Consider the following 18,406-nt stretch of genomic DNA (forward strand, 5'->3'; position numbering starts at 1 on the left):
TTTTCTATTTTTTTTAATCTGACTATACAATGTAATCTACATGCTTGATTTTTATATGCATCAACTCTTGAAACAACCGATTATGAGATGCAGGTAGGTTTTTATAAGATTTAAAAAATAGATTATTTATAATTTTTATAAATATTAAATGCTTAAAAAAACATCTAATCCAAGTTTCTAGCTCAGATTTGCAAAACAACTCCAAATCACTTATTGGCTGGTGGGGTAAGCTAAAAAGTGTTATGCAGCTACAACTTTTCCTCTCACTCTCTCTCTCTTATATATATATATATATATATATATATATATATATATATATATATATATATATATATATATATATATATATATATATATATATATAAAGTGGAGGGGAGTGGAGTGGAGCAAGTGGAATCATATGACTCGTAACTTGGGCTTGTACTGACACTCATTTGACATTTAATAAGCTAATTTTACATATAGGCACCTAGGATATGGTAAATTCCTGTTTAACTGCTTCACTTTTTATTATTTAAGATAAATATTTTTTTAATTGCTAGATGACTATTACATTGCTTTGATCATCCTTACTGTAAGGAGAAACCCCACTCAAGTGGCCTCACTCCTAAATAATTAACGGTGGTGCACTTCGGTGAGGGTTGCACACAAGGTTGTAACACATAAACCCTGCGTGGGTTTTGGCAAATCTTTTTGTCTGTGATGGAGTTTAAGGGGTCGTTGCTGACCATGGGCTATGTTATTTTCTTTCTTAGGTAGTGTACTAATTTCTTATGGAAAGATAAGCCATTAGATTGGCTACCTTTTAAAGAAGATTTTTATAATTTTTTATTTTTTAATATAAATTCGGGGTAACACCCAAGCATTTTTTTCAAAAAAAAAAAAAGTAGCTGCACTCCTTGTCCTTAAGCATGTCTCCAGATTTTATCTTAATTCTTAAGGCAAAGAATGTGCATTTGCTACACTTGGTGTCCTTCAACTTGAATGCAAGCCTACCCACTTAGCCAGGTGCATGGAGCCCTTGTGAGCAAGTTAACTAGAGTTAGATATTAAAAAAAAAAGTATCTCGAACAGTTATTTAAGTAATTTTTTAAATTAATGTTCATCTTTAATATTTAAAAACTGAAGTGGCTAAACACAAATTTGTCATACGTTAGGCGTTTAATAATACAATCAAAACATTGATTACATGTACCACGTGTAGCGATGCACAACAAACCGAGCTGGAGCGGGCTCGGGCTCGTCCGTTCTGCAAATGAGTCCAGCCTGTACATGGGTCCAAAGCTCGGACTATCAAATGAGTCGTGCCTGAACGACCTGTCGAGCTCGAGAAGAATCGGCTTGAGTTGGATTGGGTATTAAGAGTTACGACCCACCCCACCCATCTTGAGTCCCGACTGTCCCTTGTTGAGCCACACCCATCTAAAGCCATGTATGCCCCTTCTTGAGCCCCGTCCCACCCCACTTTCTCCTTTCTTGCTCTCTCTCTCTCTTCACCACTTAGTCTACCCCCTACCACCGGCCACTCCAGTTGCTGTCAACCCAGCCCCTCCCATCTCTCTCTGCTCTCTCTCTCTCTCTCGATCCGTTATCCCATCCCTCGCACTGCATCCTCTCTGTTTGCCAACTGACCTTTCTCCCCTGCCCCCCTTTTCCTTCATCATCCACCACAAGACATCTTGCATTTCCAGAAGCGGGGTGCCGTTAACCAACCGTTCCAAGAGGTTTTGGCCGGTGATGAGGCATCGACATTGTTCCGGCATCCGGTCATTCAGTGTCTGAAGCACCGGAATCTGTCTGCTGGACATATCCTCTTGAATCTGAGGGAGGCTCTCCCTCCGCAGTGGGCCCTTGTTCGGTGGGTCCCTCACCAACAGCCCTCCTCTGTCCCCATCACCATAAGCACGCTCCATTCGGAGGTTTTGGCCGGTGAAGAGGCATCGTTGCCCTAGCTTGTGCTGCATTCGTTGGTCGTGCCGATCACCGCCGGAGTCCCCGACCCTCGCAGGTGTGCCTTTATCTTGTTTATTCTCTTTTTCAGACTTTCGTATGCTCCTTCATCGGTGCCTTTCGTCGTTTGGTTATGCGCCCCTCGTCTAGCCTTTTTTGGGGGCTTGCTCCCGATCTTCCATTTAGGGTCAACCTGCGAGCCCTACATTTCATCAAGGAAGCTGTGAATGACTGGGGTGCAGCCTTTGTGCTTCGCCGATAGGGATTGGATGTTGTCTTCCAGGCTCAATCACTGGTTCTTCTCTAAGCTTTCGGAGTCCCTCCGATCATGCCTAGATATGGGCTCTCTTCGTATTTTGGACATTAGGTTTTTTCTGCGAGCTATTAGACGGGAGCCTCTTGAAGCGTGCTCTGTTAAGGCTTTGCTTGTTTCTCCTTTCTTCATTTGTGAGCTTCCAGAATGGGTTGCTGATCGAGGATGGCAACAGGTCCCATCAACTTGGCAAAGCTCCTTTCATGTTGTTCGCTATAGATCTCAGTTGAGTCGTGTCAGGTCGGGGGATTGGTGGTGTGCTAATTGTTTTTCTCTGAACTTTCACAAACGATGTGATTGTCATAAGTGCGGCTTATCTTTTCTCTCTCGTCGGCACCCAGTATGGAAGCGAAGACGATCTAACACATCACATTCTCATTCTTCGGGGAAGACTCCAGTCTCTAAAGATTTTTCTGGGGTGGTGCGTCATTCGACAAGTCGGAATCCTGAACGGCCTTCACAAAAATTATCCTTCTCGCCATGGGTGCAGATTGGCAATCTTCATAACCCAGCGAATTCATTCAATGCTGTCAAGATTGGGTCTATCTGGGTCCCGGTTCGGCTGCAACACTTTGGGCTTTCTTTTTCGTCTATTGCTTCAGCTATGATAGACTCTTCGCCAGCATTTGATGGCATCTCCCAACCGTTGCAAGTTCTGCCAGGGGTGGGCCCCAAAAAATTTGGCTCTGCCATCAATGCATACTCTCTTAGAGATTTGCCGCTCACTATTTATAATGCATGGAGCTCGACGTCTGATTCTTTTTGCGCTAATTCACGTGTCGGACTGGTGGCGCGGTTGGTTAGGCATGCTCGTGGGAAGCAGAGAAAATTTTTGCCATGCTCAGCATCACAAGTTCTGTCAAGGTCGTTATCTATTTCTCAAGCTCGGGGCCTGGTATCTGCCTCTGTTTGTACCAATTGCCATTTCAAGTTGGAGGCGCAGTTGGGCAGGCTTACGCGTGATGGACAAAGGACGAATCTGCAATCGTCCCTTATTATTTTTCCCTCCAGACGCTCTGACTATCTGGTTATCAATCTTATTGTGTTTAATGTTAGAACCAACCTGTCAATCAGATACATGGTGCTTGGCTCCTCGGTTCCGCATCCTCTCCCTATATCGCATTATGTCTCTGAGGTTTTTTCTTCTACCAAATCTTTTGGTATTTCGTCAAACGGGGTCTCTTCCAGTAGTCCAGCACGGGGTCAGGGTAGCCACCTGCTTATGCCTTTGATTTAGCAACATCCTAGTTCACAACCCCTGGGTGTCACAGTTGTTGATGCAGCTAAGTTGCTGGATATCTCTCTCTCCTCTTCGCAGCTGCAAGCTATAGCTGTTGATATGGATTGTACGATTTCAGCTATTTCTACGATTATTGGGGACTCTCTATGCAACTCTGGTGGAGCAGACTGCGAGCAATTGGGCATTTTCAATGGTCAATTGAGGTCGTTTGTCAGTGTTGGTGGTCAGCGAAGAAGGAGGCCTTCGTCAATTGTTTCGGCTACCGATGTCAGGTCCCCAAGAAGGTCATCTCGGTGCCACCAACCCCGGGTTTTTCCAGATTTTGTTTCATGAAGACTGTTTGTTGGAATGTTAGGGGCTTAAATTGTCTCACTAAACGCTTGTTTCTGGCTAATTGGGTTAGGGAACAAAAACCTGACATTCTTGCTTTATGTGAAACTAGAATGGAGGTCATCCCGCTCGTAGTCATCTCTAGCATCTGGCAGGGAGCCGACTATTTCTTTAAGCCAACAGTAAATCATGCAGGAGGTATCCTTATCTTGGGAAAGCAGTCTTTAAATTTATCTCAGCTGGATGTGGGACTTTTCTCTCTGTCTGTTGCTTTCAATTTCCAGGCAGTTGATAGAAGAGTAGTGGTATCTGTTGTTTATGAACCTAATCTCGCCGCCATGAGGCCCACTTTTTGGGATGACTTGGATAGGGTTGTCGTTTCCAACGCGGATTGTCACCTTCTTATGGGGGATTTCAATTGTTTGTTATCTATCCATGACTCTAATAACCTTGTAATTCCTAATCCCTCTATGTGAGGTTTCCAAGACTTTGTTCATCGACATTTTCTCTACCCTATTCCTTTAACCAGAGAGCGCTTTTCTTGGTCGAATATGTGGTCTCGTCCGTGCTGTAGGGTCCTTGATAGGGTCTTTGTCACCCCTAATTTATTGGACCTCATTCCCGACGTTAAGTGTGTGTTGTTTGCTCTCTCTGTCTTGGATCATGGGCAGATCATCACTCAGTGGGGGGATGGTTTTCAACCCACCAGGAGCTTTGTGTTTGAAGAATGGTGGCTTCAGAAGCCAGATTTTCTCTCGGTTATTATTAATTCTTGGAACAAAACTGTTGATGAGCATTGGGCAGCGCTCCGGGTTCAAAATAAACTTTCTCGTCTAGCTAAGGATATCAAAGCTTGGCTTCATAGTCGTAAGGTGGAGAAATTTCAGCAAATGGCCGCATGGGAGCAAGAGATTTCTGCGTTATATCAGTATATGTCTTCTTCTGACTCTCTTTCTGATTTGCAACTTCTCAGTCTCCAGACCAGGTCCTTAGAATTAAATATGCTCCTGAAAAGCTGGAGGGTCAAAGAGGAAATTCGTTGGAAGCAAAGGTCTAGGGTGAAATGGCTTGCGGCTGGTGATGGCAACACTAAATTTTTTCACTCATATGCTTCTCATCGTCATAGGAGAAAGGTTGTTCCTTCTATCTCCATTGAAGGTGTTTCTTATCTCAATCAACACGTTATTTTGGCAGTCTCGCTATACTTTAAGGACTTATATTCTGCTTCGTTAACTGCGGAGGGTGTCCTTGGCAATATCCTAGTTGGCTCAATTCAGCCTGAGCAAGCCAGATTTATGCAAATGAGGTTCTCTGACGATGAGATTTTTACATCCATTAAGGATCTGTCGGGTTGGAAAGCGCCTGGTATTGACGGGTTTCATGTTGACTTTTTTAGAATCTTTTGGGACTGTGTTAAATCAGACGTGGTGAGCATGTTTGATGAGTTCCATCGTAACTCCAGACTGCCTTATCATTTTCATGTTGCTATTATTTCGCTCATTCCAAAAGATGATGAGGCCGTTGATATTTCTCGATTCCGACCAATCTCAGTTATGAGTGCTCTCTATCGGATGTTTGCCAAGGTTTTGGCGAATAGGTTAAAATTGGTGGCTAACCAGATTTTTTCAGACTCTCAGTTCGCCTTTATCCGTAATAAGAGGGTACAACACTCGTTCATCATGGCATCCGAGGTTGTTCATTCCTTGCAGCATAGCGGTCAACCTTACTTTGTCCTTAAGTTAGACTTTCATAAAGCTTTTGACTCTGTGCATTGGTCATTCTTATTTCAAATGTTAGCAAACTTCGGTATTGGTCGTCGTTTTTCTGGTTGGGTGAGAGAGCTGGTCTCAAATGCCCAGGCCATGTTAAATATCAATGGTATTAGAGGAGACCGATTCAAGCTGGGACAGGGTTTGCGGCAAGGGTGCCCCCTATCGCCTTTGTTGTTTAATGCAGTTGTTGAGGGTCTTGTGGTCTTGCTTAAGCGAGCTGCTGGATCGGGTTTCATTGAACCTTTGCAGGTTTCCGACTTCCCGAGTCATATTCTTACTTATGCTGATGATATGATCATTTTTTGTCGTGCAAATGTTCAACAGATGCTTAGGTTCAAACTTATCATTCAGTTCTTTCTTTCCCTATCCGGGCTTTCTCTAAATGAGACCGAATGCTCTATTTCCATGTTCAATGTTAATGCCAATATGCTTGCAGCTGGAAGGAGAATTTTTAATTGCACTATTTTTGACTTGCCTATTATGTACTTGGGCTTACCGTTACAAGTGAAGCACCTCAATTCAGCTGCTTGGGCTCCGACGCTTCAAAAAGTGAAGCGCAAATTGCTTTCGTGGAAGTTGTCTTATCTCTCCATCGCTGGCCGTCTAACCTTAGTCAGACATGTTCTTTCAACTATTCTAGAATTTTTCATGTCTATGTTTGTGGTGCCTGTGGGAATAGAGAAGCAGTTGACACGCTTGCTGACAGGTTTTCTATGGTCTGGGTGTCAACTCAAGGGTAAGCATCATTTGATTGGTTGGCGTTCAGTGGTCTTACCTTGGCGTATGACTGGTTTAGGCATTCCTGCGCCCAGACTGCGAAGCATTGTTCTTGTCGCCAAGCAATGTTGGTTGGCCCACCAACCGGATAACCCTTGTGCTAGTTTGCTTCTTGCTAAATATGGGGCTCTAGCTCTTACCCCGGTTCATCTGGGAACCCGAAGTGTGGTTGTCTCGCACTTGCGTAAATCATGGTTGAGGGCTTTAGCCTGCTTTAGAGACCATTTTGAGGACTCCGGAAATTTTGGTCAGTAGTTGCAGTGGGCTTTGACGCCAAGCGGAGAGTTTCTCACAAAAAAAGTCTATAGATCGTTGCTCCCATCGGGAGCTGATTGGTTGCCCGAGGATGTGCTTTGAGCGAAGGGTCCTTCTCCCCGTTCTCGAGTCCTGGCTTGGTTAATTTTGCACGATAGGATCCAAACCCACAGTAATTTAAAGAAGTGGGGCATTCAGCTCCCGAGTTGGTGCGTGCTTTGTCAGGCTGCTGAAGAATCTACGTTTCACTTGTTCTGGTCTTACCCAATATTTGTGGAAATCTTTAGCAGGACCTGGAGGCATCCAGAAGTATTTGTTAAGGAGGAGTCTTTTGCGCTAGATCTGATCTTGGGGCCAGTTTGTATTAGGCGCAGCAAGAGGTGGAGGCTCATCTGGCGGACGTGGTTGCTTACTTCTTGGTGGTTTGTTTGGATGGCACGAAACGATGCTCATTTTCGTCATATTCCAGTTAACACTCATAACCTGGTGCATAAAATCTTGGTAGATGTTTATGCGATCTTGTGTTTGCATCTTAGTGATCTTCCGCTCCCTCCTGTTGACGCTATATTTCCTTTGTCGCAATCTGGGCAAGCGGCTTCGGCGTGAGCTTTGTCTGATGTTTGTGCTTTCTTTATTTGTTTTTAGTTTTTGCTCTTGTTCAGTTCATGGGTTCAATAGTTTGTTGATCTTCATGAGTGGTAATGTTGAATTACTTTCGGCTCTTCACCACTTTCCTCTCTCTCTCTCTCTCTCTCTCTCTCTCTCTCTCTCTCTTCTCCCTTTCCCTTTTTCAAGCCCGGCCCACCCCACTTTCCCCTTTCTCGCTCTCTCTCTCTTCCCCACGTTTTCATTTCTCGCTTTCTCTCCTCCCCACTTTCCTCTCTCTGTGCGCCTACTGAGCCCGAACCAAGCTGGCCCGAACTTGGCTCAGTTCGTTAAGTTTAATCTGAGCATCAAAAGTTTTGACACCCAAATTGAGCCCATCCTGACCCAGCTCGGTCCATTGCACATAGAATGAGAATGAGCTTAACGAACTTAGTTGAGAATGAACACCAATGGTTCAGGCTTAGGCCGAACTTGAGTCAAGCCTGAGTACTTGGACAAGCCGATTTTGAACATGACAAGCATCCCTAACCACGTTATCATATAATTTGAGATGAGCTCATCATTGTAGGGTGGCTATTGCATCATGTGCAAAGCCTTGATTGCATCACTTAATGAAACAATGTTTGAACCATTTTTTAGACGTCTATATATCCAGTTGATACTTATACCAAACCTTGGCAGGAAAAAACAGCAAGAACCATGTCTAATATGGGCTCAACCTGAGCCAAGCTAAAAATGAGCTCAGTCTTCAAATCTTTTACCATGACGATCAAGGATAGGGTAGGAAAATGAACCTAACAAGCCGAGTTCAAGCTCAGCTTGTTAAGGGTGAACTCTTGCTCGTGCTCGTGCTCAGTGCATGAGCATGTCATGAGCTAAGCCCAACCTGGGCTCGTTATTAACCAAGCTCTAAGCGCTAGATCATTTTTCAAGCAAGGTTTTTTTTAAGCGTTTTAATATATATATATATATATATATATATATATATATATATATATATATATATATATATATATTGTTGCTTCTATTAGGGTACTGTACGTGGTACACTTGGTTTATATGGATCTAAGCTTCAAAAGCAAAATCCTACTTTTGAATCATGTTTAGCATATTGTAATTACTATTATTGTCATGTATTAAATTTGATTTGAATATAGATTTTTTATGCCATTTTTTAACAATAGGATTTTGTAGTCTATTAGATACCATAAACCTTTTTATTTTAGTAAATAAACCATGCTAATCCCACGTGAATGGTTAGATATGACCATTTGGTGGCTAGGACACAAACAAGAGTGTGAAACACCAAATATCATGGCATAGTATATAGGGTAATTATATATATATATGGTAACTTAAATATGTTTACCAACCAAATATATTTACTTGTATGAACCAAGATTTATACATATATATATTTATATATATATATTATTTTTTTGAAAAAATTTTACCATACAAATGTGATCTAGACGCTTGGTTTTATAGAAACGAACTCTTCGATCATCCAATTACAATGTATAAAAAAATCTTTTAAGGGTTGAAAATCAATGGCTTAGAATTTTTATAAATATTCAAGTATAAAAAATTATATTTTTTGATCCAATCTCAATGATCCAACAATTGATTTCTAGCAAATAGACCATGCTAAATGCATCTGCATGATTAGATTTGCAAAAAAATATATAAAATTCTCAATTCATACCAACAAACATATTTGATTGGTAAACATATTTCAGCTTTCTTATATATATATATATATATATATATATATATATATATAAAGAGAGAGAAAGAGTCACTAGAATATAGAGCTAAAATGTGAGAACTAGAAATATTGGCATTTCCAACACTTCTTTTGCAAATTCAACCATGTGGATGTGCTTGACATGATGAATTTGCTAGGAATCATCATTGGATTGCAAATTTTTAAAGAAAAAAATGTAAATTTTTAATGCTTGAATATCTATGAAGATTATAAGCCATTCATTTTTAAACCATAAAAAAAATTCTTTTATGCATCAAAATCGAGTGTTTTCTTATAAAACCAATATTTCACATTTGTAAGGTTAGATTCAAGAGATAAGAACAAAAAATCCATGAAAATAGTGGTTCACACGCTGGTTCTCATATTCTACTCTATTGACTATATATATAAAATCTTATATGTGGTTAGAATTTATATATATATATATATAGAGAGAGAGAGAGTATATACTTGAACATTAGGTGTGTGTGATATGTTCTTGATGGGTTTTTCAAGTTTTTTTCTTTAACTGTACATATGTGATCTATCTACTGGGTTTTTCAGCTCTTGAAGTGTTCTATTCCAACACATGGTGGGTTTTTATAAGGTTCAAAAAATCAATGGTCCAAAATCTTTGTAAAATTTTTAGGCTTCAAATATCATTTTTTTTATCAAAAACACATGATTCAGGTGTGGAATCCTCATAAATCAACCATGCCCCCACACATTTATGAGGTCGAAACTGCAAAAAAAAACAATGAAAGAGTAGAAAAACCCATCAAGCACATATCGCAAGCACCTACGCTCTACTATACATATATATATATATATATATATATATATATATATATATATATATATATATATATATAGGGTGACTAAAATATGTTTATTGGTACAAAAGATTTTCATAATTTTTTTTTTTAATTTCACCTTACGGATGTGATCTAGACACTTAGTTTTATAGAAATAGATTCTTAGACCATCCAATTAATATATATAAGAAAAATCTTTTAAGGGTTGAAAATCAACAGCTTAAAAGTTTCATAAATATTCAAGCATAAAAAAATCATATTTCTTGGTTTGATTACGATGATCTAACAGTCTATTCTTAGCAAATGGACTACACCGAAAACATGCAGGGTTAAATATACAAAAACATCTATAAAAATCTTGATTCATACTAGCAAACAAATTTTGTTGGTATGCATATTCTAATTTTTCTATACATATAAAGAGAGAAAAAAAGAGCACTACAAAACATGCCCAACCTACTCATCCAACATCTGGACCCACCTGCGATCAAATGCAGCACTTGCACGGGTCTGATGGTTGATTGAACGAGTTCCCGGATGTTCTAGGCTCACAGTGTGGTAGGGATGCCAACTATATGGGTGTGCCACCCAGACGCCACCAAAAAATGGCAACAAAGTCAGCTGAAAACCAAATCTCTATAACTATGCAGGGCTCGAGCACAATAAAATAGGTCACGTCGCGAAGTATGTGTAAAAAGTACATGGCTCGTCCATATATGTGTGTGTGCTTTATGAGTTGCTTGTGGCTTGTCTGACCAAGCTCACTTTACAAGCATGAACAAATGTAGTCAATATTAAACAGGTCGGCTGTGTCAAACACGAACCCGGCCCGTTTAATAAACGGGTAACCTGACACGACCCGCCAACCCATTTAATAAATGGGTTGGGTCGGGTAAACGGGTTCTTAGGTTCGCGGGTCAGGTTGGCGGGTCAATAGGTTGGCGTGTTGACCCGCCCGCCTAACCCGTTTATTAAACGGGTCAGCCTGGTTGGCGGGTTGGCATACCCCCAACCCGAACCCGACCCATTTAATAAACGGGTTAGGTGGGTCGACCCGTTTATTCAACGGGTGGCTTAAGCTCAACCCGAACCCGCCTAAGAGGCGGGTTGGCGGGTCGGGTCAGGTTTTGCCACCCCTATACCTGGCTGCCCGCCTGACAGTCAAAGCTCGTTCCAACTAAGCTATCCCCTCCGGTCAAGGTGCCGATCAGACTTGAACTCGTTATTTATCAAATAAATCTTTAAAATGGTTAAAATAGTGTTTTAATAATAATATTATTAATTTAGTATTATTTTGACACCTGTCTTTCAGTGGTTAAATGTTGGTTGATTCAAAATTATTCAAGCCTGAATCGGAAATGATTCAAGGGTCCGAGAAGATACTGATAACATCGGTCTCAACGAGTTTTAAGCCAACTGAACGAACCGAGTTCACCAGTTCGTCTCATTTGCTAGCCCTAATCAAGATATGAGCACCAATAATTCAGATCTATTGCCTGACCCACATCCTAAATACATCTTCACTATTAGGGGTGTCAACAGGTCAGGTTTGGTTTGGACTCAAGTAAAACCAAACTTGGATCAGATTTTCAGGTATGGTATCAGGTTCAGACTCGGGTTTAATCGAATTAACTATAAGAAAAATCATATTTGGACTCAATAAGAACTACATGAACCAAACCCAAACCATACCCGGTAAAACTATATTTTTTTATTACGGGTTTTAATCGAAACTCGGGTCTGATCTGGGTCTGGTATAAAATTTCACAAACTATACCCGAGTCCATGTATTAATCGAACTTTCGGGTCTGAACCCGGTCTTAATCGAGTCCCCTTTTACCGCTTCCCTGCGTCCATGGTTTTGTGTCAGCATAAACAAGGGGTGCACTTAGACAAAAAGTGTGGGTTTCTCTCTCTCTCTCTCTCTCTCCACGCTTTTTATTACAATAGGCACGTTCCGACTTCACTGCTCTGAGATTCTCCTCCTCAACCAAGGACAGGAACTGAAAAGGTTAAACTCCCCGTTTCGTTTCGTTTCACCCTCTTGCCGGAAAAGTATTTCCTTTTGGTGATTGATATGATGTTTGTGTGTTTTGAGATCCTGCAATCGATGATTTTCTTCATTCTTGTGTTGTGTTTTGTTTTTTTGGGTTAAATGGAAGAGCACCCATCTGCCGATCTGCATGTAGTTTTGGTGTTATGGATGAAAAGTGGGGAAGGAGGATGCCCATTTTTTCCTCCTTATTTTTCATTTTCTTTGTGGATTGGTATCTTTGTTTTTGAGATTCACCACTGGATTCTATTTTCTTATGTGGTATCTTTCTATTCGAGATTCAGCACTGGAAGCAAGGGCAAAGTTGTGGATGGGACACTTTCATGATGGTCGATGGAAAAATGGGGACTTCCTTTTTTATACCAGAAAATGTTTTTTGGTTTGATTTTTCAATCTGGGTATGCATTTGAATTCGGTGAAGGCCTAATGATGCTCCAGTTAGAAGGATGGAGAAATGGGAAAATATATTAGTTAAAAGAGGTCGGGGTAGGCCTAGGAAGACTTGGATGGAGATGATAGGAAAGGATATGAAGGCTTTGAACCTCACCGAGGACATGGCATTGGATAGAAATGATTGGAGGAGAAGGATTCATGTGGAAGACCCAGAATGATTTTCTTTGTTGGTTCATATCGCGGACCCCAATTGTTTTGGGATGAAGGCGTAGTTGTTGTTGTTGTTGTTTGTTGTGGTATGCATTTGAAGGACCCATCATGCTTGCATGATTCGGATTTGGATGCACCCATCTGGCCATTTGTGTAGACACCATCTTTCCCCATTTCTCTTGTGATGGGAGGATGGCTCAATGGTTGTGGCGTTGCATCTTAGTTGATGGGTGCCTTTGAGTTGGGGATTACAGGTTGACATGTGATTTCAGCGAACAGAGTTTAGGTGACCTTTTCTTGTCTTGCATTCTTGCTAGTTGACTGCCCATTGAATAGATCTTTTGTTCCAGATTGTTTAGTTCTTCATTTTGAGCCATTTGGGGTTCAGCATGAGGAGGCTTGTCTATTGCCCTCTGTATTTTACCTTAATTGTGTTGGTTCAGCCCATATATATGAGAACTAGAATGTGAGAACTAGAAATATGGGCATTTTCAACACTTTTTTGGCAAATCCAACCATGTGGATGTGCTTGGCAAGGTGAATTTGCTAGGAATCAACCATTGGATCGTCTATTTTTGATGAAAAAATGTGATTTTTTGAATATTTATGAAGATGATGAGCCATTGATTTTAAAGTCTTAAAAAATCTCGTTTATGCATCAAAATTGAATGATTCAATAGCAGGTTCTTATAAAACCAAGCATGTTGATCACATCTGTATGGTTAGATTCAAAATCGCGGTTCACACATTAGTTCTTATATTTCCAGTTCTCATAAAATGGATCTGTAGACTGGGATATTCTTTGTAGCTTCACTTGAATCTGTTCAAAACCATGACCTGTAATGCTTGTTCTGTTTCAGCAATTGCGTCAGCTGAATGTAATAAATTGTTGACTAAATATCATCATTTCTTAGTTATTCTATGGCTTGTTAGTTCAGCTGTCAAACTGCTGAAGCGGAAAAAGTTTAGTAGTCAATCTCTAGTGGTATATGTAAATCCTATTTAACATAGGGTATGACAGCTGGGATAGTAATGCAATGGTGGATTTATGGAATAGAAAAAGGAGTAGTTGCAAATGCATGTAATGAACTATAATGGCTTGTTTGCTTTGGTCACAGGTGGGATGAACAATCAATAGCTGAGAAAGTAGAAGCTGTGATTGTTGGTCACAAGGTCAATTTTGTGACCTTCACAAGATTCAAGGCGAAAAACAGTCACAGCTGGCAATCACAATCACAATTTGTACTTTTCTCATGTTTCACTAGCCTTGAGAAAGTGTTGTGATTTACAATCACATGATCTTGAGAAAAATCCAAGAATCACAGCACATTACAAACACACCCTAAGAATACATCTGAAGGAAATGAATGCCATCTGAAATGATTTTTGCATGTGTTAAGCTTATAAAAAACTGTGCATTTTGACATTTATTTGAGATAAGTCAAACATAGGGGTGCACAATGAGCGGAGCTGGCTCAAGCTCGGCTCAGTCTTGTTTGGGTAAGCAAACGAGCCGAGCTTGATCAAGCTTTGAAACTTGATTAAGCTTGTTAAACTCGGTTAATGCAGTCGTATAATGACACGTTTTACCATATGTATACTTTTTGCTGCAAAGAAAGCTCAAAAGCTGACTTCACCCAAGTGGTTAGGGTGTTAAGCATTCATATGTGAGGAGCAGAGTTCAAATCCCGCCCTTTACACACCTGTTTCAAATGTTTTTTTAAAACAAATCAACTCGTTTCGAGCTCGAGCCAAGCTTGAACATACATTTTTTTGAACGAGCCAAGCTTTTTGAGCCTAAGCTCGGCTCGAGCCCGGCTTGTATGCACCCCTTGAACTAGAAGTGTAGACAAAGATTATTGGGGGAGACAACGGGAACCCAAGCTTTAGCTTTAGCGTAAATAGGTTTCCTAATTCTTTCTGATCATTTCCACTTCTAATTTTTCTCTCTTTATTAAGCCTTTTCATGGCTTATTTGTGTACTTGTTTTCTTTGTGGATCATGCTTCCCATTATGATTTTTCTTTCTCTCTACTAAGATTTTTATAATGCTTATTTGTGTACATTTTTTAGTATTTAAGTGTTATCCAGTTTTGCCTCGGGCACTTTCAGAGACTGATATTGCAAGATTCATGTTATTTATTTGATAATGAGTGGTGCAGGAGTTGTTGGGTGGATTTCTGAGCAGGTGGGAGCATTGCTCCTTTTGTATGCTTGATAGCATTGAAAGGTTGCATCGAGGCTCTATCACCATTCACAAATGTCGCTCTTATCAAAGTTACGGTGCATCACCATTGATGTCACTGGCACACTGATGGCATATAAAGGAGAACTTGGGGATTATTATTGCATGGCAGCTAAATCTGTTGGATTGCCTTGTCCGGATTACAAACGTATGCATCAAGGCTTCAAGGCTGCATATACTGATATGGCAAAGCGGTATCCATGTTTTGGCCATTCTGCAAAGATGCGTAATATTGATTGGTGGAGATCATGTGTGAAGGACTCCTTTGTTATGGTATGCCTTTGCTTTTCCTTTTGTGTTTTCTTTCTGAAATATATTAAATCAGTAGTAGCCAAATGGTGCCTTAAACAGTGGATGTAAAGTCATCAATAGACAAGTACAGAGCACCAACGATTAAAACCAAATGCATCTATCCAGAAGGGCATGGTTAAAACATTGTGCATCTGTCCGAAAGAATGAAAATCCTAAAACACAAACAAAAGGTTCTCTATTTCAAGTCTACAACCCAACCCACCAAACCACACCCCCCTTTCCTCCCTTCTGCCATGCATATGCATCCATGTGCACTTATTGATCATAACTATTAAAGGGTCACCCAATTGTACCTGATGAATTGTTCATGTAAGGAATACAATTTTTGTGTTCACATTTTGAGCATTCTTGGACAGACTATTGACTACAGCTCCTTTCTTTAAATGTTAGAGGACTCAAGATGACCTCTACAAATGTAGCTGATGCAAATGATGAGCAAACATTTGTTTCAGTTGCTGCATCCTTCTTGTTCTTTCAATTTGTTGCTCCAGACAGTTCTGAATGAAGTGTTTTTAACATTGTTTATTTCAAACCTTATAGTTTGTGATCTATGTCACAGGGAATCGCCCAACTGGGTGTCGCACCCGCGTTGACATCTACGCGGGTGCAGCACCCGGTGCAGTCAACCTGACCCTGGGTGCGTTGACCGCACCCAGGGTCATTTATGTCCAACTTTTGGACTTTATATATATATATATATATATATATATATATATATATATATTATTTTTTATTTTTGCCGCACCCCCCACCCCCGCACCCATGTGACATAGTTTGTGATGAACCAACACCTTACTATGAAATTAACACCTGTTGATATCATCATCATCAACATGCCTTGTGCCATCCTCATGGAGTCTGCCATACACATATTTCCCATATGCATGGAGTCAGCTATATGAGCTACTCCTTTCCATCGTATTTATAGTTAAAAAAAAACTTGAGTTATGGCATAGTCTTTCATATCTCTATTGATGATTCTCTATTCCCTTAAAATCTCTATCAATCAACCCCTTCTCCCAGTTCCTTCAAAACACTTCTGAAATGCAGCACCTGATATGAGCTCAAATCTCCTGATACACACATGCACGCAAGCTTACAGACTTTGTTAGAGTGTTCCAAGTGGCCTTTTTGCAGTGTAGTTGATGCACATGACAAGCAAATATTTGATAACTTTACATTCTTTGAACTCCCTCAAACCATTCCTTGCCAGTGTTTTTTCTGATGAAGTGTCAGTTAGACACTGCTTTTGCGATGAACCAGTATCCGGTTATGAAATGGAGCACCTGCTCATCAAATTGAACATCCTTGGAACTCTTTCTGTTCACAAAACAATTTGAAGAAAAGTTTCTTTGGATCCTTATAGGGAAATTTCTGGGGTTTCCAGCCAAAAGACGTCCAAAACAGGCTGCTTCCATTGGTTTGCCAACGTGTTGTTGATCAAAAAGCATGGTAGGTTTTACCTAATTATTGGTTTTAAAAATGTTGACAGTTTATTACTGCCATGTGTATTGTTATCACAGTTGTCTTCCCAAAATCTCCTCATTCCAGAAGGACCTCTGGCATGAGATGGAGACTTGATATGTAGTTTCCATCCAGGTTACCATATCACGATCTCTAGTTATACTCCTGAGCAGTTCCTGAAGATTTCTGATATTGTCTGCTATACACCTTTGTCAGCATATTTTTTTTATCCAATTCAGTGACTTGCTTACTTGGAGCATTATAACCAGATGTGACATTTTAGTATTTTACTACTACTATCCTGTTCTTGAGTTACATACATCAGCTGTTGCCTCGCATCCAGTACAGTCAGGTTACGACTATGATGGTTTGTCATGGTTTACTGATTCTTTTCTTTTTTTTTCTTTGCTTGGTTGTTATTTTCACTGCAGTCAGGTTACGACTATGATGCTGAAACTTTTGAAAAGGTGTTCAAACGTATATACTCTGTTTTTGGTTCTGCTGCACCATACACAATTTTTCCAGATTCACAGTCATTCTTGCGTTGGGCACGCTCCAAGGGACTCATTGTCGGCATTGTGAGCAATGCGGAATACCGGTATCAGGATGTCATTCTTCCATCATTAGGTTTGCATAAGGTAATAATCTCTTTGGATACGTGCATTTGCCCATGATTCTTTTCGAGTTTTATGTTAACATTGGTTTGTGATGAACCAGGGCTCAGAATGGGATTTTGGTGTGTTTTCTGGCATTGAAGGTGTAGAAAAGCCTAACCCTCGCATCTACGAGATTGCCCTCGAGAAGGCCGGCGACATTGATCCGGCAACTGCTTTGCATATAGGGGACAGTATACGGAAAGACTACATGCCTGCAAAGTCGGTGGGCATGCATGCCATGCTGTTGGACAGGTTCAAGACACCTGATGCAGAAAGCTGGAGGGAGTCTGGTGCACATGTGCTTCCTGATCTTGTGGCTGTTCAGGCATTTCTTACTGGTGAAGAAGAGGCCTTGCATGAAACTGCTAATGCAATTTGAAATGCTTGATTTCATGCTGCTATTTTCAAAGTTTACATTGTAATAGTGGACACCATGGTCCATATGCCTGAAAAGAGAAAAGATCTTTTGTTACTCTCTCTCTCTCTCTCTCTCTCTCTCTCTCTGATAACTTATTTCGAATCATGGAGATCAAAACAACTGGCTGAACCATGGAGGTCAAAACAACTGGCTGTTAGAAGTCTACTCCAATGATGTTGCAGGAAAACAATGTATTTTCAAGTTCCTTGTACAATTCTTTGATTTTTCTGTGCTAACCATGTCAGCCATGGCATATTCCCTGATGTGTCACCTTTTTTTCCCTTTTGTTTAAGGATCTGTTGTGGATTGGTGACAGTTACGTGTTAGACTGTTAGCCATCAGAATGCAAATTCAAGCCCCACAGGATGTTGCCCTGTGCGGCTGTGCCAGCATGTCAACAAGGACAGTCAACCTTGGATGCTTCTTTAAGTTTGATTTAAAATGGTTTGAAAATGGTGTACAATAGACAAAAAACATAAACAAAACCGATCAAATAAGCACCTTTCCTCCTGTTTAATCAAGTTTTGCTGGTACCAAATGACGGGCGATTTGTGGTACCAAATGCTGGTGCAGTCAAACGCTGGACTCAATGTCCCGCAGAGTGGCTGTGAGGGAAGGGGGAGGGTATTCTGAAAAAAAAACAAAAGTAAAATGATCCCCAAGACAGTTTGTCCTTGCAAGAACATGTCTGTCCTTGTCTGTGATGGACAAAAACAGTGCCCAAGCTTGGACAGGCAGTCAAATGCCTTCTAAATGGATGGGATGTCGCAAGTTCAAAACCCACGGAAGAGCATGACTTGCCACAAGGTCAAAACTGGGTATAAGCGAGTAGAAGGGGCTTCAAGGGTTAC

At 40.6% G+C, this 18,406-nt stretch overlaps 1 protein-coding gene across 1 annotated transcript; it reads left to right on the forward strand.

Annotated features, from left to right (window-relative positions):
- Nucleotides 1-11,684: 11,684 nt before the first annotated feature.
- Nucleotides 11,685-17,609, forward strand: LOC149838472 (uncharacterized). The gene is made up of 4 exons (XM_090006610.1): nt 11,685-11,816; nt 14,623-14,978; nt 16,913-17,119; nt 17,199-17,609. Exons 2-4 carry the CDS (start codon nt 14,721-14,723, stop codon nt 17,514-17,516), a joined length of 783 nt encoding a protein of 260 aa, XP_089862736.1. The 5' UTR covers nt 11,685-11,816; nt 14,623-14,720; the 3' UTR covers nt 17,517-17,609.
- The last annotated feature ends 797 nt before the right edge of the window (nt 17,610-18,406 follow it).

This window comes from Nuphar pumila, chromosome 5, assembly GCF_984573655.1.
Source record: "Nuphar pumila chromosome 5, dmNupPumi1.hap1.1, whole genome shotgun sequence".
NCBI lineage: Eukaryota > Viridiplantae > Streptophyta > Magnoliopsida > Nymphaeales > Nymphaeaceae > Nuphar > Nuphar pumila.

What these genes read in the sequence shown, in the direction of transcription:
- LOC149838472 (XM_090006610.1), top strand. Translation starts at nt 14,721, where the DNA reads ATGTCGCTCTTATCAAAGTTACGGTGCATCACCATTGATGTCACTGGC. An exon ending in TGAAGGACTCCTTTGTTATG is followed by an intron (nt 14,979 to 16,912) that starts GTATGCCTTTGC and finishes TTTTCACTGCAG; the next exon opens with TCAGGTTACGACTATGATGC. An exon ending in CATCATTAGGTTTGCATAAG is followed by an intron (nt 17,120 to 17,198) that starts GTAATAATCTCT and finishes GTGATGAACCAG; the next exon opens with GGCTCAGAATGGGATTTTGG.